At 34.7% G+C, this 23,429-nt stretch overlaps 1 protein-coding gene across 2 annotated transcripts in view; it reads left to right on the top strand.

The window, feature by feature from the left end:
* Window positions 1-23,429, top strand: part of CPNE8 (copine 8) — a 229,608-nt gene that overhangs the window by 41,000 nt on the left and 165,179 nt on the right. For both annotated transcript variants that reach the window (XM_081247806.1, XM_081247807.1), the window contains exon 2: window positions 13,622-13,685. In XM_081247806.1, the coding sequence (XP_081103932.1) occupies window positions 13,622-13,685 (64 nt within the window). The remainder of the gene's footprint in view (window positions 1-13,621; window positions 13,686-23,429) is intronic.

Genomic DNA, 23,429 nt, shown 5'->3' with positions numbered 1-23,429 from the left:
GCTTACAGGGCCCTGGGGTTCCCAGGGCTAGGGTCAGTGCACTGATGTTTGTGGCTGAGCCTTAGACCCTCTGATGGACAGAGCCATATCCCAAGGTGGCTGTGGACTCAGGAGAGTCTTAATGCAGCCTGCCTGCTGCTGGGTGGGGCTGAGTGTCTGCCTGGGCAGTTACTTGTCCCAAGGCATTCCAGTACTGGTGCCTAAAGGCTGGTAACCCAGCCAGGTGCCAGCACTAAGAAGCTTGAGGGAGGATTCCAAAATGGTCTTTGCCAGCACCAGTGTCTACATGGTAGAATGAGCTCCCCAAAATGCCTGTCACTAGTGTTCATATCATCTCCAACTGCCTCCTGCCTCTCTGGGAGGCTCTCCAACATCAGCAGGTGGGTCTGACCCAGGCTCCTTTGAAATTACTCCTTCTGCCTAGGGTCCCAGAGCATGTGAGATCTTATATGTGCCCCTCAAGAGTGGATTCTGTTTCCCCCAGCCCTCAAGCTCTCCTGAAAGCAAACCTCACTGGCCTTCAAATCAAAGCATTTTGGGGACTCATCTCCCCATGCAGGACCCTGGGCTCTAGAGCCAAATGTGGGGTTCACTAGCTCCTTGGGGAGAAACTCTGATTACAATTATCCTCCCTTTTGTGGTTTACCAACCTGGGGCTATGTATCCTGTCAATACCACATCTTTACCATCCTGCCCATTTCTCTGTGGTTCCCTCCCAACATCTCTAGTTTTAGAAGGTCTCCTCTGCCAGTCTTCTGGCCATTCTCATCAGTAGCCACTCTGCAAGTTGTTGCAACCTTGGTGTACCCATGGGAGGATTTGAGCTCAGCATCTATATACTTAGCCATCTTGGCCACTCCCACACTTAAAGTAATTATTTAAATAATTACTTTAAATAATTATTTATTGATAGGTATGAAATTCTTGCCATTTTGTTTATTGCTTTCTGGTTGTTTCTGTACTTTTTTTGTTCCTTCTTCTTTTGCTCACTTCCCTTCTGATTTGATGACTATGTTTAAGGTTATATTTGGATTCATTTCTGTTTTTTGCATATATATTTATCATAAGCTTTCAGTTTTTAGTTACCATGAAGTTCATGTATAACTCTCTCTCTCTCCTTCTCCCTCTCTCTATATGATATTTTAGGTTGATAACATCTTAAGTTTGAACATGTCCTAATAACCCTGCATATTTACTCCTTCACACACACACCCATGTTTAATGTTTTTGGAATCATATTTTACATCACTTTGTTTTGCGTATCCTTTAACTACTTCTTGTGGATATAGATGATTATACTTCTTTTGTTTTTTAACCTTCCTACTAACTTTATAAATGCTTGATCTCCTTACTAGTGTCTGTGTCCCCAGAGTGAGTTGTATTTTCCCGCTGCCTCTCTGGGAGGGTCTCCAAGATCAGCAAATGGATCTGACCTAGGTTCCTTTAAAATTATTGCCTTTGTGCTGGGACTTGGACCTTGTGAGATTTTGCACTTACCCTTTAAGAGTCTCTGTTTCCTACAGCCCTCTGACTCTCACTCTCCCATATTCTAGCCCTGTTGGCCTTCAAAGCCAGACATTTGGGGAGCTTGTCTTCCCAGTGTATGACCCCTGGGTTGGGAGCCTTATGTAGGGGTTAGACTACTCACTCCTTGGGAAGAACCTCTTCAGTTATGATTATTTTCCCATCTGCGGGTCACAGGCACAGTGGTATGTGTCTTGACTATGCTGTGTCTTTGCCCTTCATATCCATCTTATTGTGGTTCTATATTTATATCTTTAGTTGTGGAAAATCATTTTTGCTAGTATCAGGTTATTCTCATAGACAGTTGCTTTGTAAATAGTTGTAATTTTGGTGTGCCTATGGGAGGAGGTGAGCTCAGGGTCTTCCTACTCTGCCATCTTGGCCACACTTCTTCATTTTCTCCCTTTTGAATTGGGGTATGTTATTTTTTTTCCATTGGGTTGTAGAATTGTTTATATTAACCTTTATCACACACCCTGGATATTAATCCTTTATTAGATGTATGATTTGCAAATACATCATTGCCTTTTTCACTCTATTTATTATGTTCTATGAGTTACAAAGCTTCTTAGGTTTGATGTAATCCCATTTGTCTATTTTTGGTGTACTTTTGTGTCATGTCCAAGAAATCAGTCAAGACCAATGTCATGAAGTTTTTCCCCTATGTTTTTCTATATGTTTTATAATTTTAGGCCTTTTGTTTAAGTCTTTAATCTATTTTGAGTTGATTTTTATGCCTGGTGTAAAATAAAGGTCCAACTTCATTCTTTTCTATGAGGATATACAGTTTTCCCCACACTATTTGTTGTAGAAAGTGTACTTCCCTCATTGAATGTCATTGGTTGGGATACTTGTTGAAGATCACTTGACCATATATGTTAGGGTTTATTTCTCAGATTTCTGTTGTATTTCATATGCCTATTTGTCTGTTGTTATGCCAGTACCATATTGTTTTGATTACTATAGTTTTGTAATATGTTTTGGAATCAGGAAATGTGAGTTCTCTAACTTTATTCTTTTTCAAAATTGTTTTGGCTATTTGAGGTCCCTTGAGATTTCATGAATTTTTGGATGAATTTTACAGTTTATTTCTTTAAAACTTTTCCAGTGGGATTTTGATAGAGATTATGTTGAACCTGTAGATTGCTTTGGTTGTATGAAAATCTTAACAATATGTCTCTTTCAAGCCATGAACACAGAATATATTTCTGTTTATGTGTGTCTTCCTTAATTTCTTCCAGCAATGTTTTATAGTTTTCAGTGTAAAAGTCTTTCACCTCCTTGGTAACTTTTATTCTTAATTTTAAAATTATTTTAATGCTATTGTAAATTGAATTTTTCTTAATTTGTTTTTTGGTTTGTTCATTATTAGTATATAGAAACACAACTTAGTTTTTCCTTTTTTTTTTAAACACAACTTATTTTTATGTTGATTTTTAATCCTGCAACTTTGCTGTAGTTGTTTATTAGTTCTAACAGATTTTTTTTTAATGTGTACTCTTTAGGGCTTTATGCATATAAGAGTATGTCATTTGCAAACAGAAGTAGTTTTACTTCTTCCTTTTCAATTTGGATGCCTTTTACTTCTTTTTTTCCCCCTAATTGCTCTGGCTAGAACTTCCATTGTGGTGTAGAATAGAGGTAGCCAGGGTGGGTATCTTTCCTTTTCATGATCTTAGAGGAAAAACTTTCAATCTTTTATCATTGTGTATGAAGTTACTTGTGTGCTTTTCATAAATGGTTATTATTATCTTGATGTAATTACCTTTTATTCCTAGTTTGCTGAGTGTTTTTTATCATGAAAGGGTGTTGAATCTTGTCAAATGCTTTTTCTGCAACAACTGATATAATCACATAGTTTTGTTTTTATTCTGTTACTGTGGTGTATTAAATTTATTTTAATGCCTGAGCCATCCTGGCATTCCAGGAATAAATCACACTTGGTCATGGTGTATAATCCTATTGATGTGCTGTTGAATTCAGTTTGCTTGTGTTTTGCTTAGGATTTTTGCATTAATATTCATCAGGGATATTGGTCTGTAGTTTTCTTGTGTTGCCTTTGTCTGATTTTGGTATCGGGATAATGCTGGCTTTATAGAATGAACTTGGAAATGCTCACCCCCTTTTCAATTTATTGGAAGAGTTTTAGGAAAATTAATGTTAATTCATCTTTAAATGTTTGAGAGAATTCTTCAGTGAAGCCATTTGGTCCTAGGCCTTTTTTTGCTGACAGGTGTTTGGTTACTGATTTAGTCTCCTTACTAGTTATTGGTCTGTTCAGATTTTATATTTCCTCATGATTCAGTCTTGTCAAATCATGTGTTTCTAGGAATTTATACATTTATTCTAGGCTATCCAGTTTGTTGGCCTAAAATTATTCATAGTATTCTCTTAAAATCTTTTTTTATATCTGTGACATTAGTTATATTGGCCCTTCTTTTGTTTCTGATTTTATTTATTTGAGGTTTTCTCTTTTTTTCTTAGTCTCACGAAGGGTTTTTCAATTTTGTTGATCTTTTTAAAAAGTCAACTCTTTTATTGAATTTTTGGTATTTTTATATTCTCTGTTTGCTTTATTTCTGCTCCAATCTTTATTATTTATTTCCTTCTGCTAGCTTTGAGTTTACTTTGTTCTTGTGCTTTTTTGGGTTTTTTGTTTGTTTTTTTTAGTTCTTTGAGGTATAAAGTTAGGCTGTTGATTTATAGTCTTTTTTACTTTTTTTATACATGCATTTTCAACTGTAAACTTCCCTCTTGGCACTGCTTTCGCTGCATCCCATATGTTTTGGTATGTTGTGTTTTCATTTTCATTTGTTTCAAGGTATTTTCTAATTTTCCTTGTGACTTTTTCTTTGACCCATTGGTTGTTTAAGAGTGTGCTGTTTAATTTCTACATATTTGTGTAGTTTCTAATTTTCCTTCCACTAGTTATTTCTAAGTTTTTCCAGTGTTATTGGAAATATTCTTTATAGAATTTCAAGCTTCTTAAATTTGTTAAGATTTGTTTTGTGGTTTAACATGTGGCCTCTCCTGGAGAATGTTCTGTGTACACTTGAGAAGAATGTATGTTCTGTGGTTGTTGGGTGGAGTGTGCTGTATATGTCTGTTAGGTTCAGTTGGTCTGTAGTATTGTTCAAGTCCTCTATTTCTTTATTGATCTGTTCAGTTCTATATTGTGAAAGTAGAGTATTGACGTTTCCTACTATTATTGTATTGATATATTATCTTTTTTAATACACTGCTGGATTTTTGTTTAATACCATTTTGTTCATATATTTGCATATAAAATACTAAACTAATACAATCTGATTAGTAAAGGTGTTATGTTTATTATTGTGCAATTCTAAATATCCTATTATTTCTTTTTTTTTGATAATTGAGATTTCAGAAATGTTGTAAAAATTGCCTTTTGTCATTAATCTCAGACTCAAATATTTTTGATGATAAATGTGATGTATTTTACTAAATGTTCTATGACATAGTATGTGGTCAATCTTAGTAAATGTTCCATAAGTTAAAACAAATTCTGAGGGAATTCCATGGCAGTTTAGTGGTTAGGAGTATGCTCTTTCACTGCTGAGCATGTGGGTTTAATCCATGGTGAGGGAAGTAAGATCCCACAAGCCCTGTGGCACTCCCTCCCCCACAAAAAATTAATAAGTAGAAATCACTGAGACGAAAGATGGTCCTTGACTTGTTGGTAGAGTGAGTTTTACAGGTGAAGCCAGAGTGAAATAAAACATCTGTTATGATTTCAGGATCTAAAAGGGTGGCTCTATTGAAAAGTGGCAGGAATGATGAAATAAGAGACTTAACAGTGGCTGCATTTTATGATGATTATTGTGTTGTAATTAATGTTTGAAATTATTGTAGGACCTATATAGAGCCACTAGAAAATGGAAGGCTTCATGATTGTAATTCATAATCAGATCAATTTCTATTAATGAAGAGGATAAATTAAGGGCATAGCAGCCTGAGATCAATTAGGAACAAGAAAACTGCAGTAAGCCAAGCAACAGTGTAAAAATATGAAGTTATTAAAGGCAGTGGAGAAGTGGTAATGGAGAAGTAGTAAAAGATATGTAAAAGTATTAGTTAGGAAAAAACTCTACTGTAACAATCAACAAAAGACAAAACAATCCAAATCAAACCAAAACAAACCACCAAGTCTCTCAGAGGCCATTTTTTCTTCATGTGCTCAGTTCTGGAAAGGATTACTCATTTCTAATAATACTCGAATAATATCTTTGTTTGGGGGATGAGTTCTATTGTTCTTTCTCTGTGCCACAAAAATAGGAGAATACAAGTATAGGAAACTATTTTCAAAATTGGCTTGGGGGTAAATTTCTAATTTGATATAATTTCAATTGTACAAAAAATTTACTAGATTATTACCAGAAACTCTTGTATGCCCTTTACCCAGAATGTTTACTTTCAACAGATGTTAACTTTGTCATATTGCTTTATCATTTTCTTTCCCACTTCCCTCCCTCTCATCCACCACTCTCATATTCCAGTTTTATTATTTTTTTTGGAACCATCTGAGAGTAATTTGGAAACGTTGTCGGAGACATTGTGCCCCCTCTCCTCTACATACTTGAGTGTGTATTTCTTTATTTAATATTAATTTTTATTGGAGTATAGTTGATTTACAACATTGTGTTAGTTTCTGCTGTACAGCAAAGTGAATCAGTTATATATATACATACATATATATATATATATATATATATATATATATATATATATATATATTTATATATATCTCCACTCTTTTTTAGATTCTTTTCCCATATACATTTCCATTACAGAGTATTGAGTAGAGTTCCCTGTGCTATACAGTAGGTTCTTAATAGTTGTGTTATATATACAGTAGTGTGCATATGTCAATCCCAATCTACCAATTTATCCCTGCCCCCCCTTTCCCCCTTGGTAACCATATTCTTTTTTCTACATCTGTGACCCTATTTCTGTTTTATAAATAAGTCCATTTGTACCATTTTTTAATATTCCACATATAGGCAATATTATGATATTTGTTTTTGTCTGACCTACTTCACTCAGTATGACAACCTCTAGGTCTATCCATGGTGCTGCAAATGGCATTATTTCATTCTTTTGTATGGGTAATAGTCCACTGTATATATGTACCACATCTTCTTTATCCACTCATCCATTGATGGACATTTAGGTTACTTCCATGTTTTGTCTATTGTAAATAGTGCTGCAATGAACATTGGGGTGCATGTATCTTTTCAAATTATGGTCTTCTCCAGATATATGCCCAAGGACTGGGATTGTTGGATCATATGGTAGCTCTATTTTTACTTTTTTAAGGAACCTCCATACTGTTCTCCATAGTGACTCTACCAATTTGCATTCCTACCAACAGTGTAAGAGGGTTCCCTATTCTCCACATCCTCTCTAGCATTTATTGTTTATAGATATTTTGGTGGTGACCATTCTAACTGGTATGAGGTGATACCTCACTGTAATTTTGATTTTCATTTCGCTAATAATTAGTGATGTAGAGCATCTTTTCATGTGCTTTTTGGCCATCTGTATGTCTTCTTTGGAGAAATGTCTAGATCTTCCACCCAATTTTTTTTTTTTTTTTTTTTTGTGGTACGTGGGCCCTCACTGTTGTGGCCTCTCCCGTTGTGGAGCATGGGCTCCAGACACGCAGGCTTAGCAGCCATGGTTCACGGGCCCAGCCACTCTGTGGCATGTGAGATCTTCCCGGACTGGGGCGCGAACCCATGTCCCCTGCATCGGCAGGCAGACTCTCAACCACTGTGCCACCAGGGAAGCCCCTCCACCCAGTTTTGACTGGGCTGTTTGTTTATTTGATATTGAGCTGCATGAGCTGTTTGTGTATTTGGAGATTAATATCTTGTCAGTCACTTCGTTTTCTTTCTTTGATCCACCTCTTAGAGCAGCCATCCCCAACCTTTTTGGCACCAGGTGCTGGTTTCCTGGAAGACAGTTTTTCCATGGATGGTGGGGGGGATGGTTCAGGCTCTAATGCAAGCAATGGGGAGTGATGGGTAGGGCAGATGAAGCCCCACTCTCTCACCCACTGCTCACCCCTTGCTGTGGGGCCCAGTTCGTAACAGGCCACGGACCAGTACCAGCCCTCAGCCTGGGGGTTGGAGACCCCTGTCCTAGAGTAATGAAAATAAAAGTAAACAAATGGGACCTAATTAAACTTTAAAGCTTTTGAACAGCAAAGGAAACCATAAACAAAATGAGTGTGTATTTCTTAATAAGGATGTTCTCTTACAGAATCACAATATGATAATCAAAATCAGGAAACTTTACAGTGAAACAATGAAGTTATCTAATCCACACTCCATATTCAAATTTCAACAGTTGTCCCAATTTTTATAGCTCTATATCCCCAGCCTAAAACTTAATCAAAAATTTTACATTGAATTTAGTTGTCCTAATTTTTAGTCTCTTTTAACCTAGAATAGTTACTCAGCTTGTCTTTGTCTTTTTTTGCCTTGCCTTCTTTTTAATAAGAACTTTAGATTTACAGAAAAATTGTGAAAATACTACAGAGAATTTTGTATATCCCTCACCCAGTTTCCTCTAACATTGATATCTTAGGTTAACATGGTATATTTGAAAAAACTAATATAACAATGTTGATATGACTACTAAACTACAGACTTTACTTGAATTTCACTTGTTTTTCCACTAATGTCATTTTTCTATATCAGAATTCACTTCAGGATACCTCTTTGCATTTAGTCATCCTATCTTCTAGTATTCTCTGTTATGTGACAATTTTTAAGTCCTTCGAAAATTTGGATGACTTTGGCAGTTTTGAGAAGTACTAGTCAGATATTTTGTAGAATATTCTTCAATTTGGGGTTGTTTGATATTTTTCTCATGCTTAGATTGCTGTTACAGGTTTGGAGTGGAAGACTACAGTGGTGAAATGCCCTTCTTATTACATCATATCAGTGGTACATGATATCAACGTGACTTATCACTGGTGATTGTTAACATTGGTCACTGACCAATGTGGTACTTACCAGGTTAAAATTGTTCAACATAGTGATGTATCTGTCCTTTTGTTGTATGGTCACTTCTTTACATATTTTGGAACTATAATGTTAGATGCATACAGTATTGAGATTATTGTATCTTCCTAATTAACTGAACCTTTATTATTACACAGTAGTGATTTCTGGCAATCTTTTTTAAATTTAAAATTTACATGTTTGCTATTAATGTAGGTACACTGGTTTTCACTAGGGTTAGTTTTTTGTTGTTGTCTTTTCTTTAGTGTATCTTTCCATTCTTTTCTTTTGAATATTCTAAATTCTTAAATTCTAATGTCTGTTGTAAATAGCTATGTATGAATTTTATTTTTTATACAGAATGACAGTCTTTTTTTCTAATCTGTAGCATTTAGTTCATTAACATGTACTTTTGTAACTGTTGCTCTGGATTTATTTTGATCACTTATTTAGTGCTTCTCATGTGCTTCACACTTTTCTTTAGTTTCTTTTAAATTGGTTATATTTTTAAAACACCATTTCACAATCTTTCTTTTCTAACCTTTAGATTACAAAGTCCTTAAAAATTGTACTTTCCTAGGAATTTCTAATATATTTACTTAATTTATCAAATTCTATTTACTTCAAAGAATCTTTTACTTTCTTCCTTAAAATCTTTAAGCTAAGATTTTAACTTAAATTCTCACCCTCCTGGGCTTCCCTGGTGGTGCAGTGGTTGAGAATCTGCCTGCTAATGCAGGGGACATGGGGTCGAGTCTTGGTCTGGGAAGATACCACATGGCGCGGAGCATATGCGCCTGTGAGCCACAACTGCTGAGCCTGTGCGTCTGGAGCCTGTGCTCCGCAACAAGAGAGGCTGCCATAGTGAGAGGCCCGCACACCGTGATGAAGAGCGGTCCCCGCTCACCACACCCAGAGAAAGCCCTCGCACAGAAACGAAGATGCAACACAGCAAAAATAAATAAATTAATTAATAAACTCCTACCCCCAACATCTTAAAAAATAATAATAATAAAAATAAATAAATAAATTCTCACCCTCCTGATCAATGCTATCATTATCATTTGTATTTTTTATTTTAGTTTTTAACATTACTATTATTGATTTTCTTATCAATAATATTGATTAAGATTTTAAGTCAATATTTATTAAGGTTTTTCATATTTACCACTTCCCTTATTGTTTCTTCATGCATCTCATGTTTGATCATTCTCCTTCAGTTTGAAGTCCATCCTTTAGAAATTCCTCAAGAAAATGTGCTTGGCTGTAAATTCACTCAATTCTATTTTGTTTAAAAATACCTGTAGTTCATACTTGTTCTTAAAAGAGATATACTATATAAAATCCTAGAGTGATAGTTATTTTCTTTCAAAACCATTCAAGATAGTTTTTCAATTGTCTTGTAGCTTCCAATGTTCCTTCTGAGTAGTCAGCTCTTAATTTAACATTCTTATCTTTGTAGGTCATCTGTCTTTTCTCTCTGGCTCCTTTGAAAATATGCCATATTAGCTCTGGTGTTTTGACTTGTCCTTAATATATGTATAGGTATAAATGTACTTTTACTTATGCTGCTTGAAATTCATGGGACTTTTTGAATCTGGAAATTGATGTTTCTCAACAGTTCTAGCAGTTTCCTGGCCATTCTCTCTTCAAAATTGCATCTCCTCTATTCATTTTTTCTTCTCCTTCTGGACCTCTGCTTAGATGTACATTAAAACTTTTACCTTTTCCCTCCATGTCACTAAACCTCTTTGCAATTTTTCCCATATCAGCCTCTCCATGCTGCATTAGTGATAAATTCTTTATATCCATCTTTCAGTTCACTAATTTTTCTGCTGTGTATAATCTGATGTTAAATCCATCTATAGTCTCTATATTATTTCTACAAGTCCTATTTTTCTCCATATATTCTTGATTATTTTATAGTTCTTTGCTAGTTCCTCATATTTCCATTCTTGTCTATATATTATGTATATTATGCATACTTACATTGTGTATATTATGCATAATATTTTTAGGGTTCTAAGCCTGTGTTAAATTCTGCAGCCTGCTTTTTCTGGAGACTTTAAAACATGGTACATTTTTTCTTTAGGGTTTTGAGATATTTTAGAATAAGCTCATACATATTTTTAAACTTTTAATGTGATATTATTTTGAGATGTAGTTTGAAGGCAAATTCTTCCAGAGAGATTTTGTACTTACCAACTAACTATGATCACTTGAATTAAGCTGAATTCTTGGTTTGAAGTTTGTAATTACCCAGGTAGTTAAAATTAAGGCAGCAAGCCTGGTTAAGGTCTGAATTATTAGGAGACATTTTTTCTCTTTCATTAATCACCACATTTTAAGGCATGGATTTATTTTGTGGGTCCCTCCAAAATAAATGTTTATATCTAATTTATGCTACATTCAGGCAATATAGTCATTGTGATCTAAGGTTTATGCTATGAGTTGTTTATTTATTGAATTCTCCACCTTGTGAGTACTCCTTCACCTTTTAATTTTTTTGGTCTCTCATCTTTATGCTCTAAGGATCCATAAATTAATACAACCATTATGGAGAACAGTATGGAAGTTCCTTAAAAAGCTAAAAGTAGAACTACCGTATGATCCAGCAATCCCACTACTGGACATATACCATGAGAAAACCATAATTCAAAGAGGGACATGTACCACAATGTTCACTGCAGCTCTATTTACAATAGCCAGGACATGGAACCAACCTAAATGTCCATCAACAGATGAATGGATAAGGGAGATGTGGCACATATATACAATGGAATATTACTCAGCCATAAAAAGAAATGAAATTGAGTTATTTGTAGTGAGGTGGATGGACCTAGAGTCTGTCATACAGAGTGAAGTCAGAAAGAGAAAAACAAGTAACGTATGCTAACACACACACACATATATATATATATATATATATAGAATCTAAAAAAAAAAAAGTGGTACTGATGAACCTAGTGGCGAGGCAGGAACAAAGATGTAGACATAGAGAAAGAACATGGGAACATGGCAGGTGGAGGGGGAAGCTGCAGTGAAGTAGCATTGACATAATATACACTACCGACAGTAGCATTGACATATATACACTACTGAATGTAAAATGGTTAGCTAGTGGGAAGCAGCAGCATAGCACAGGGAGATCAGCTTGGTGCTTTGCAATGACCTAGAGATATGGGATAGGGATGGTGGGAGGGAGGCTCAAGAGGGAGGGGTTATGAGGATATATGTATCCATATGGCTAATTCACTTTGTTGTACAACAGAAACTAACACAGTATTGTAAAGCAATTATACCCCAATAAAGACCTATTTTTTAAAAAAAGCCCAAGATTAAACTCTTCAGGTTTTACCCCTGTTTGTCTTTCTGGCTTTCCATCTTTAGTTTCTAATTGGTCCTTACTTTTCTTGCCAGGTTATCGGAGCATTTATAAATACTTTTTGCAAATTTTATTCAGCATTTTAAATTATTTTCAGGTAGATGCTCAGTCAGGGTGTTTTAGCTTGCTGTAATGCTGAGAGTGTAAATCTTGTGATTCACAAATAGAAAAAAAGAAGAAAAAAGTACAGCTGGATTAGAAAAATTAACTGATTACTGACAATGGAGGGATGCTAAAAATGATGTGTGTATTTTCTTCAAATGGCAGTTATTATCTGCATTGCCACCTGCAGTTGGTGCATATGCAAGTTCTCCCAACACAACCAGTACTGGAGAGCATCATCTCTTTCAGTGACTGAAAACTTAATACATGTAAAATTGCACCCCATTGTTATTTCAGTAAGAATCTCCTTTTTTTATTGTGACCAGTCTACTAAATGTTTATCCACTTATTAAATCTTGTCTTGCATTAAAAAATGTGTTTAATATTCTATGAAAAAACATGCAAAGATAAAAAATTGATCATAAAGACCTGGAGAAAATGTCACATACAAACCGGCATAGATTATTGGAGTTGAATCATATTCTTGAGGACAAAAACACTTGTTTGGCTCTAATTCCACAATTTGTAGTTCCTAGGAAAAACAGGAGTCTGAGCTATGATTAGTGATAGGACAAAAGAAGCATGAAGTATACCTTTAGAGCATTAGGATTACTCTTTTGACGATTCTCTTGGACTTGTCTCTGTATTCCCTCAGGTAAAGCAGGAAACCATGCACATACCTTGCATTATCCTAGTGCACTTTGCTCTTGGTGTCAGCTGAAAGCTATATGAGCATAAATATTGCATAGACATTTAGAAAGAAAATTGGGTAGAAGTTTTACTTTGCTTAATTTTGCTTATGTATTGTATGTTGTCCTAATATATTGAGCTCCTGTTATGTATAGATATTTAAATCTGTCAGTTTACAAGAGGTTTATAACATGAATTTTGTTCTTATAGAGTTTATAATCAACTTGGGGAAAGAAGGGTAAAAAATATGTGTTTGTAACAATTTAACAATAATTAAATGCTAAACCTGTGGTACTGACTTTAAGTGCAATAGGAGCACAGAGAAGGCCAAGTTTTGTGTGAGGTTGACTGGGATAATGGTTCCTGGAACAAGTAAAACTTCCTCTGGGGATGTAGAAAGTTTGGGGCAGAATAGGGAAGAGTTTAACACACTATGGTATGCCAAGGTGTGGGAATTGGCACAGAGCAAAAATAAGCCCAAATAAATAACCATGTTGATGAAAGAAGAAAGAAATATTGAAAATCAAGATTAGGAATATGTTTTAATCACATAATAGAAATCTTAGAAGTCATGGGAGAATATTTTACATTATAGATACTACATTATATTATATTAATTATATATGATAGCCGGTGTGCAGCTATTGAATATTCTTGGGCAAAAGACTGACATGTTGAAAGTGCTCAAAGTTTAGCTTTATCAATAAATGTGGATCTATAGGATAAACTCAAGTTTGAAACTAGGAATATATTTTGTTAGAGCCCACCTATTAGTAGTATGCTTTTTGTTTGCTTATATAAAAATAAAATATATATTTAATATTCATTTATATTATATACTATTAATATAAAATATCATTGTATTTAAGTATGCTTTTTCTTGTTTTAGAGGAATTCCAGGGAAGAAATGTGGTACAATCATCCTTACAGCAGAGGAATTAAACTGTTGCAGAGTAAGTAAATATTTCTTTGAATGAAAAAGTATTTCCAGTACTTCTTTGAAATGATAATTCTCAAACTATACTTAAATGATTTTTCTTGAGTAGTTTTAGCAAAAAATAATTAAAATTACTATATAATTCTAAATTCATAAAATATCAGATACTTAGTACTTTAACCAGAGAGACTACATTCTATAGTCCAAATAGGATAATCAGTTATTTTAACAGTCTTTTTAATGAATAGAAATTATTAAAATAAAACCTAATGGTAATATCATTCGGGGGGGGGCATTAATATAAGGAATTGTCAATTGTATCAACCAATTCAGTTCTTGCAAAAATTTGAAGATTTTATGTGTGATCCTGAAGGAATATTTCTAGTCACTTGACTGTAACCATTTTGCGTAACATGTTTGTTTTCCTGTATTTCTAATTGAATAAATTCAATATTCATATATGATCTCATGTTTTCTTAGCTTGGGAGGCCCACATTTGTAGAAATAACCAGCTACCACTCCAACTAAGAGTATAATGACATAGAGTGCATATTCATTAATCTTAGAAAACTGCTATTTTTAGTTGTGATTTGCTGATCTAATCACCTTTCATACTTCTGGTCTCTGAATTTGTATATGTATATGGTAATCTGTGTTTGTATAATGAGGGAGGAATGAGAAAAAGAAGTTCAAGTTCAATAAGATGCATGTTCTTTATTGTGACATTAACATGCTATTCTGTCAAAATCTTGATATTAAGATTATTTTGTGTAAATATGCTAATGAAGAAATTATTATGAGTTCTAATTCAAAATAGAACCAAGATATCAAGGTCATAGATTGAGTATTGCCAGGCTGCATCTTAAACATCTTCTGCTTTCAATTCTGTTGTTTTGCTGGAGGAACAAGAAAATTATGAAGCTTCCATGCAAATGAAGTAGAATATGTTACTTAGTGATCCAGAGGCATTTTCACTATTCTTTATACTAATAAAGCTTTAAAAACATCTGGAATTATCTTTTAATATTACTTATTAATAGTATTAATATTATTTACATATTTCTCACACTTAGAAATTATATATCTAATATTTTTAAATTGTTTAGAATCTTGATCTAACTTCACTTATGTATCCTACGTTCTGATTCTTAGCTACGGACACTGATAATCAACATCATTAAAATAATCATTGAAATAATATTATTATGCTAGTATAGTAGAAGAAACAAGTGTGTTCAAAGCAATGATCATAGTTAACTTCAGACAATGCCTTTTAAATGTGCATTTTATGGTACTTTAAAAATATCAGGCATTATCACTTAGAATTTGGAATGAAGTAATTTTATTTCAATTTGACATTATACAAATTATACAAATTTATTTTCTTGAAAACACATTTCCATTTGTTAGCTTGAGCATAAACTTTGGAATCAGGACACCTAAATTTCAGTATTATCTCTTTCACTATTCAGCTGAGTGAATTTTTTTGGAGCTTTAATTTCTGCATTTGTCAACAGCTAAAAGTCTTTATACAGGCATATCTCATTTTATTGTGCTTCACATATATTGCACTTTTTACAAATTGAAGGCCTATGGCGGCCCTCTTGTGAAGAAGCCTATCAGCACCATTTTTCCAACAGCATTGCTCACTTCTAGTCTCTGTGTCACATTTTGCTAATTTTTGTACACTATCAAATTTTTTCATTATTATTACATTTGTTATGGTGATCTGTGATCAGTGATCTTTGATGTTACTATTGAAATTGTTTTTGGGCACCACAAAATTAATAAATGTGTGTGTGCTGACTGTTCCACCAACTGGCCATTCCCCTGTCTCTTTCCTTCTGCTCAGACATCCTTATTCTCTGAAATGCAACAATATAGAAATTAGGCCAATTCATATCTCTATAATGGCCTCTAAGCATTTAAGTGAAAGGAAGATTCACACATCTTTCACTTTAAATCAAAAGCTAGAAACGATTAAGCTTTCTGAGAAAGGCATGTCGAAAGCCAAGCTGAGATAGGCTGAAAGCTAGGCCTCTTGGGCCAAATAGTTAGTCAAGGTTGTGAAGGCAAAGGAAAAGTTCTTGAAGAAAATTTCACATCTACTCCAGTGGACACACATATGATAAGAAAGCAAAACATCCTTATTGCTGATATGGAGAAAGTTGTAGTGGTCTGGATAGAAGATCAAACCAGCCACAACATTCCCTTAAGCCAAAGCCTAATCCAGAGGAGGGCCCTAGCTCTCTTAAATCCTATGAAGGCTAAGAGAGGTGAAGAAGCTGCAGAAGAAAAGTTCAAAGCTAGCAGAGGTTGGTTCATGAGGTTTAAGGAAAGAAACTCTGTCCATAACATAAAAGTAGTACAGGTGAATCAGCAGGTGCTTATATATAAAGAAGTTGCAGCAAGTTTATCCAGATGTGCTAAGGTAATTAGTGAAGGTCACTGCACTAAATAACAGGTTTTCAATGTACATAAAATAGCCTTATATTGGAAGGAGATGCAATCTAGGACCTTCATAGCTAGAGAGGAGAAATCAGAGCCTTGCTTCAAAGTTTCAAAGGGCAGGAAGACTCTCTTGGCTTGCAGCTAGTGACTTTAAGGTAAAGCCAATATTGACTTACCATTTAGAAAATCCTTGGGCCACTGAGAATTATGCTAAATTTGCTCTGCCTGTGCTGTATAAATGGAACAACAAAGCCTGTATTATATCACATGTTTACAGCATGGTTTACTGAATATTTTAAGCCCACTGGTGAAACCTACTGCTCAGAGAAAAATTATTCCTTTCAAAATGTTACTACAAAGCTACAGTAATCAAGGCTGTATGGTACTGGCACAATAACAGAAATATAGATCAATGGTACAGGATAGAAAGCCCAAAGATAAACCCACGCACATATGGTCACCTAATTTATGACAAAGGAGGCAAGAACATACAATGGAGAAAAGACAGCCTCTTTAATAAGCAGTGCTGGGAAAAGTGGACAGCTACATGTAAAAGAATGAAATTAGAACACTACCTAACAGCATACACAAAAATAAACTCAAAATTGATTAAAGACCTAAATGTAAGACCAGACACTATAAAACACTTAGAGGAAAATCACTCTTTGACATAAACCACAGCGAGATCTTTTTTGACCCACCTCCTAGAGTAAAGAAAATAAAAATAAAAACAAATGGGATCTAATTAAACTTAAAAGCTTTTGCACAGAAAGGGAAACCATAAACAAGATGAAAAGGCAACCCTCAGAGTGGGAGAAAATATTTGCTAACAAAGCAACAGACAAAGGATTAATCTCCAAAATATACAAACAGCTTGTGGACCTCAATATCAAAAAAAACAAACAACCCAATTAAAAGTTAAGCAGAAGACCTAAATAGACATTTCACCAAAGAAGACATACAGATGGCCAAGAGGAACATGAAAAGTTGCTCATCACTGACTATTAGAGAAATACAAATCAAAACTACAGTGAGGTATTACACCAGTCAGAATGGCCATCATCAAAAAATAATTTTGGAGAGGGTGTGGAGAAAAGGGAACCCTCCTGCACTGTTGGTGGGAATGTAAATTGATACAGCCACTATGGAGAACAGTATGGAGGTTCCTTAAAAAACTAAAAATAGAACTACCATATGACCCAGCAATCCCACTACTGGACATGTACTCTGAGAAAAACATAATTCAAATAGAGACATCTACCCCAGTGTTCACTGCAGCACTATTTACAATAGCCAGGACCTGGAAACAACCTAAACGTCCAGCACATATATACAATAGAATATTACTCAGCCAATAAAAAGAACGAAATCAGGTCATTTGTAGAGACATAGATGGACCTAGAGTCTGTCATACAGAGTGAAGTAAGCCAGAAAAAAACCCAAATATCATATATTAACACATATATGTGGAATCTAGAAAACTGGTACAGCTGAACCTATTTGCAGGCAGGAACAGAGACATAGACATAGAGAACAGACATGTGGACACAGGGGGAAGGGGAGGATGGGACAAATTGGGAAACTAGGATTGACATATATGCACTACCGTGTGTAAAATAGATAGCTAGAGAGAACATGCTGTAAAGCACAGGAAGCTCAGCTCGGTGCTCTGTGATGACCTAGATGGGTGGGATGGGGGTGGGGGGTGGGGGGTGGGGGGTGGGAGGGAGGTCCAAGAAGGACGGGATATATATATATATATATATATATATATATATATATATATATATATATATATATATATATACATATAGTTGATTCACTTTATTGTGCAGCAGAAACTAGCACAACATTGCAAAACAATTATACTACAATACAAAAATAAGTTAAAAAAACAAAGCAAAACAAAAACCAAAATATTGTTGCTTATTGACAATGCACCTGGTCACACAAGAGCTCTGATGGAGATGTACAAGATTGACGTTGCTTTCATGCTTGCTAACACAACACTCATTATTCAACCTGAGGCTCAAGTAGTAAATTCGACTTTCAAGTCTTGTTATTTAAGAAATAATACATTTCCTAAAGCCACAGCTGCCACAGATAGTGATTCCTCTGATGGATCTGGGCAACGTCAATTGAAAACCTTCTGGAAAGGATTCACCATTCTAGATGACATTAAGAACATTCGTGGGGAGAAGCCCAAATATCGACATTAACAGGAGTTTGGAAGAAGTTGATTCCAACCCTCACAGATGGATAACTTTGAGGGGTTTAAGACTCCAGTGGAGGAAGTAACTGCTGATGTTGTGGAAATGGCAAAATAATTAGAATAGGAAGTGGACCCTGAAGATGTGACTGAATTGCTGCAATCTCATGACAAGACTTAAATGGATGACAGGTTGCATCTTATGGATGAGTAATGAAAGTGGTTTCTTGAGATGGAATCTACTGGTGAAGATGTTGTGAAGATTGTTGAAAGGACAACAAAGGATTTAGAGTATTACATAAGTTTAGTTGACAAAGACACAGCAGGGTTTGAGTGGGTCCACTCTGATTTTGAAAGAAGTTCTAACTACGGGTAAAATGCTATCAAACAGCATTGCATGCTACAGAGAAATCAATCCTGAAAGGACAAGTCAATTGATGGGGCAAATTTCACTGTTGTCTTATTTTAAGAAATCGCTACAGCCACCCCAACCTTCAACAACCACCACGCTGATCAGTTAGAAGCCATCAACATCGAGGCAAGACTATCCACCAACAAAAAGATTGTGACTCACTGAAGCCTCACATGATAGTTAGCATTTTTAGCAACTGAGTATTTTTAAATTAAGGTATGTACATTTCTTTCTTAGACATAATGCTATTGCACACTTAATAGACAACAGTATTACCTCCTCCAGATGGTTACTTTGCAGAATTAAAAATAGGCCATATTTGAGAAATGGGTAAATTATAAATTTATACAAATGTGTATTTTCAGTGTGGTAATCCTAATTATCTCAACCATGGTTTATTTCAAATATAACTTTTGTGATATATCTTGTCAAATTCTAGAGTAAGAATTAAAGTAATTTTGAAGTCATATTGGAAATGTTTCTTCACTCAGTATTTTTAAGGTAGCTTGAAATTGTCCACAAAGAATATTTTTCATTCTGATTGATTGATTCAAAAATATTCACAAAATGTATAATGTGCTAGTCCCTGGAAAGGAAGCTTGGAATACAATGGCAAGAAAAAACAACAAGCAGCCCTTGTCCTTTTCTCAAATAAACATGTAGTTTGTGGAAAAGATGGATATTAATCAGATGACTGTATAGGTAAATATTTCATGATGTGTTCTAAGTGATAAATATGAGAGAGTACCATGGAGAATCATAATTTATATTGGGTGGAGGTAACTCCGGGTCTCTTTGAGAAATTTCCATTTTAGCTTAGACCCAAGTAATGGTTTGTCAGCCAAAGGGTAAGATTTCCAACAGAGCACACAGCTTGTATAGGGCCCAAAGAGGGAAAGAGTGTGTCTGGTGTGTGTTAGTTAGCAAGGGGATGGGAGTGGGGGAATGATTGAGCTAAAACTTTGCCAGATAAAGGTGGAAAAGGCTGCTCAGAGTTTGGTGTTGGGCTTTTGTAGACAATGTTAAAGATTCTGTGTTTATCCTAAATGCAAGGGAAAGACTTGAGTAATTTTAAGTTATGAACAAAATTAATTTCTTTGATGTTTTAAGTCCATTACTCTCTCTGCTGAATGGAGAATCGATTGGATAGGTCCAAGAAGGTGGATCTATGGATTGGATAGGTGGAAGGAGAGAAAGGAATAAATGCCAATGTGCATGTCCAGGTGAGAGAAGAGGTTGGCTTGGACTAAGGTGGTGCCTGTGTAGCTGGATTGAAGATTTGAGAAATTTTTTAGAGATAGAATTATGCAACTTGATGATGGATTGGATAAAATGTCAGGAAAGGGACGAGTCAAGGACAACTTCCTTGAGCACTTTGTGTGGATGATGAGTCACTCATTGAGTTGGGAAAAATTACTGGAGAAACAACTTTGATTTGAACTTGTTAGAAATGCCTCTGAACATTTAAATGGATTTATTCAATAGGAAGTTTGTTACACTGGTGTGGAGTATTAAAGAAAGGTCTTAAAATTCTCTCAGGGTGGCATTAAGCATAAGAGTTAAAAAAAAAAAACTGTAATGATGCTTGTATACTTCTAGAAGTAGTAAATGCTTATTTTTTCCCCAGAAATTAGACTTCTTTTGTGTTTGATAGAGGTGGAATCTCTCCTAAGTTATTAACCTGAGTAATTACAAAAAACATTTTCCCCAAGTTTATATCATTTGGTGCATTGAAAGAAATATTTTCTCTTGAGTCAGTTATTCATTTTGCAAGCCTTATGAAATATAATTTGAAAAACTACAATTTGGTATTACATTTACCAGTGATCATATGAAAATTCATGTTTAAATAATATTTAGTCTCTCTGAAGTTTTAGTCAGCATTTATATGAAATATATACATTTCAGGATTCTACTATGTATTTTAAGTATATCAGAATGTTTTATGGTAATTTGTGTTTTGTTTTAGGGGCTTTGGAAAAATGTCTTAAAGGAGTGATTTATTTCTGTAGCAAGAACAATAAAAAAAATTTGCACTTAAAAAAAATGAACAATGTCTTTGTCCCATGTTCTTGGAAAACCACATTCTCCTAAGGGCATTTTAATATATGTGAAGATGCTTAATAAGTATTTCTGAACTCTGCAAAATGAAGTGGTGAATTAATGTTTTCACCAAGTAATATTTTAAACTGTGACTTCTTGATTTAATGTGAATTACTTTGACCCTCCACCCACTTCAAAAATTGTTAACATCTCCTTTCAGTTAAAAAAACAAACAAATCTAAAATACTGATTTTAATTTTTAAATTACTATATAATTTATACCCTTTAAATATTGCTTATCATCATTGAATAATGTTTAACTTCCTTGATTCATGATACCTCATCTTGTTTACCTTTAAGCTAAATCATGTAGGATATGAGTGCTTGAGTCTATAAATTGATAAAAATGATTGGTTTGACAAAATAATTAACATACAAGTAAGTGATTTAAATTACAGGTGAAAATGAAAGTGCTTTACTTTACTTCAAGCACTATATAATATGTTATTTTGAAATGTAGCTATTTAGAAATTGTGGTACACTTTTATATAATTAAAAAGGAACCTTTTTTCCCCTTCAGATAGCAAACTGTATTGTCAGTTGGGATCTGTCTTTTGCTTCATCTAATCATCTAATGAATCTCAACATCTAATACATGGTACATACATTGCTTAGTAAATATTTCCTTAGGAAATAAAAAAAAAATTTTTTTCTAAAAATGTGCACCTGAATAACTGAAGATAAAAATAGAGACCTTGCATTATAATATTGGGTACATAGAATTATCCAGTTTAATAGCACTTCTCTGGGGCAGGAAATGTTGAAGGGTTTTAATAAGTAATAGTTCTGTGACAAGAACAAAAACTTCCAGGAGTCAATTTTTTAGTTTTATAGTCCTTTAAAAACAATTTTATGTTGTCTGGAATTTTCCCACATTAGACCATTTGTATTAAAATGGAAAAATTTGTTTTCTTATAAAGTCTTGATTGTGATCTGCAGATTCTAGTTATACTTCACCCAGGTGTGTTTTTTTTTAACATCTTTATTGGAGTATAATTGCTTTACAATGGTGTGTTAGTTTCTGCTTTATAACAAAGTGAATCAGTTATACATATACATAAGTTCCCATATCGCTTGCCTCTTGTATCGCCCTCCCTCCCACCCTCCCTATCCCACCCCTCTAGGTGGTCACAAAGCACCGAGCTGATCTCCCTGTGCCATGCGACTGCTTCCCACTAGCTATCTATTTTACATTTGGTAGTATATATATATGTCCATACCACTCTCTCACTTTGTCACAGCTTACCCTTCCCCCTCCCCATATCCTCAAGTCCATTCTCTAGTAGGTCTGTGTCTTTATTCCTGTCTTACCCCTAGGATCTTCATGACCTTTTTTTTCCCCTTAGATTCCATATATATCTGTTAGCATACAGTATTTGTCTTTCTCTTTCTGGCTTACATCACTCTGTATGACAGACACTAGGTGCATCCACCTCACTACAAAGAACTCAATTTCATTTCTTTTCATGTCTGAGCAATATTCCATTGTATATATGTGCCATATTTTCTTTATCCATTCATCCAGTAATGGACATTTAGGTTGCTTCCGTGTCCTGGCTATTGTAAATAGAGCTGCAATGAACATTTTGGTACATGACTCTTTTTGAATTATGGTTTGCTCAGAGTATATGCCCAGTAGTGGAATTGCTGGGTCGTATGGTAGTTCTATTTGTAGTTTTTTAAGGAAACTCCATACTGTTCTCCATAGTGGCTGTATCAATTTACATTCCCACCAGCAGTCCAAAACTGTTCCCTTTTCTCCACACCCTATCCATCATTTATTTCTAGATTTTTTTGATGATGGCCATTCTGACTGGTGTGAGATGATATCTCATTGTAGTTTTGATTTGCATTTCTCTAATGATTAATGATGTAGAGCATTCTTTCATGTGTTTGTTGACAATCTGTATATTTTCCTTAGAGAAACGTCTATTTAGGTCTTCTGCCCATTTTTGGATTGGGTTGTTTGTTTCTTTTGTTATTGAGCTGCTTGTAAATTTTGGAGATTAATCCTTTGTCAGTTGCTTCATTTGCAAATATTTTCCCCCATTCTGAGGGTTGTCTTTTGGTCTTGTTTATGGTTTCCTTTGCTGTGCAAAAGCCTTTAAGTTTCATTAGGTCCCATTTCTTTTTATTTCCATTTCTATAGGAGGTGGGTCAAAAAGGATCTTGCTGTGATTTCTGTCATAGAGTGTTCTGCCTATGTTTTCCTCTAAGAGTTTGATAGTGTCTGGCCTTACATTTAGATATTTAATCCATTTTGAGGTTATTTTTGTGTATGGTGCTAGGGAGTGTTCTAACCCGATACCTTTACATATACCTGTCTAGTTTTCCCAGCACCACTTATTGAAGAGGCTGTCTTTTCTCCACTGTATATGCTTGCTTCCTTTATCAAAGATAAGGTAACCATATGTGCATGGAGTTATCTCTGGGCTTTCTATCCAGTTCCATTGATCTATATTTCTGTTTTTGTGCCAGTACCATACTGTCTTGATTAATGTAGCTTTGTAGTATAGTCTGAAGTCAGGGAGCCTGATTCCTCCAGCTCCATTTTTCATTCTCAAGATTGCTCTGGATATTCGGGG

This window comes from Mesoplodon bidens (genome assembly GCF_964165515.1).
Source record: "Mesoplodon bidens genome assembly, chromosome: 11".
Classification (NCBI taxonomy): Eukaryota; Metazoa; Chordata; class Mammalia; order Artiodactyla; family Ziphiidae; genus Mesoplodon; species Mesoplodon bidens.
This window is presented reverse-complemented; position numbering and strand designations above follow the sequence as displayed.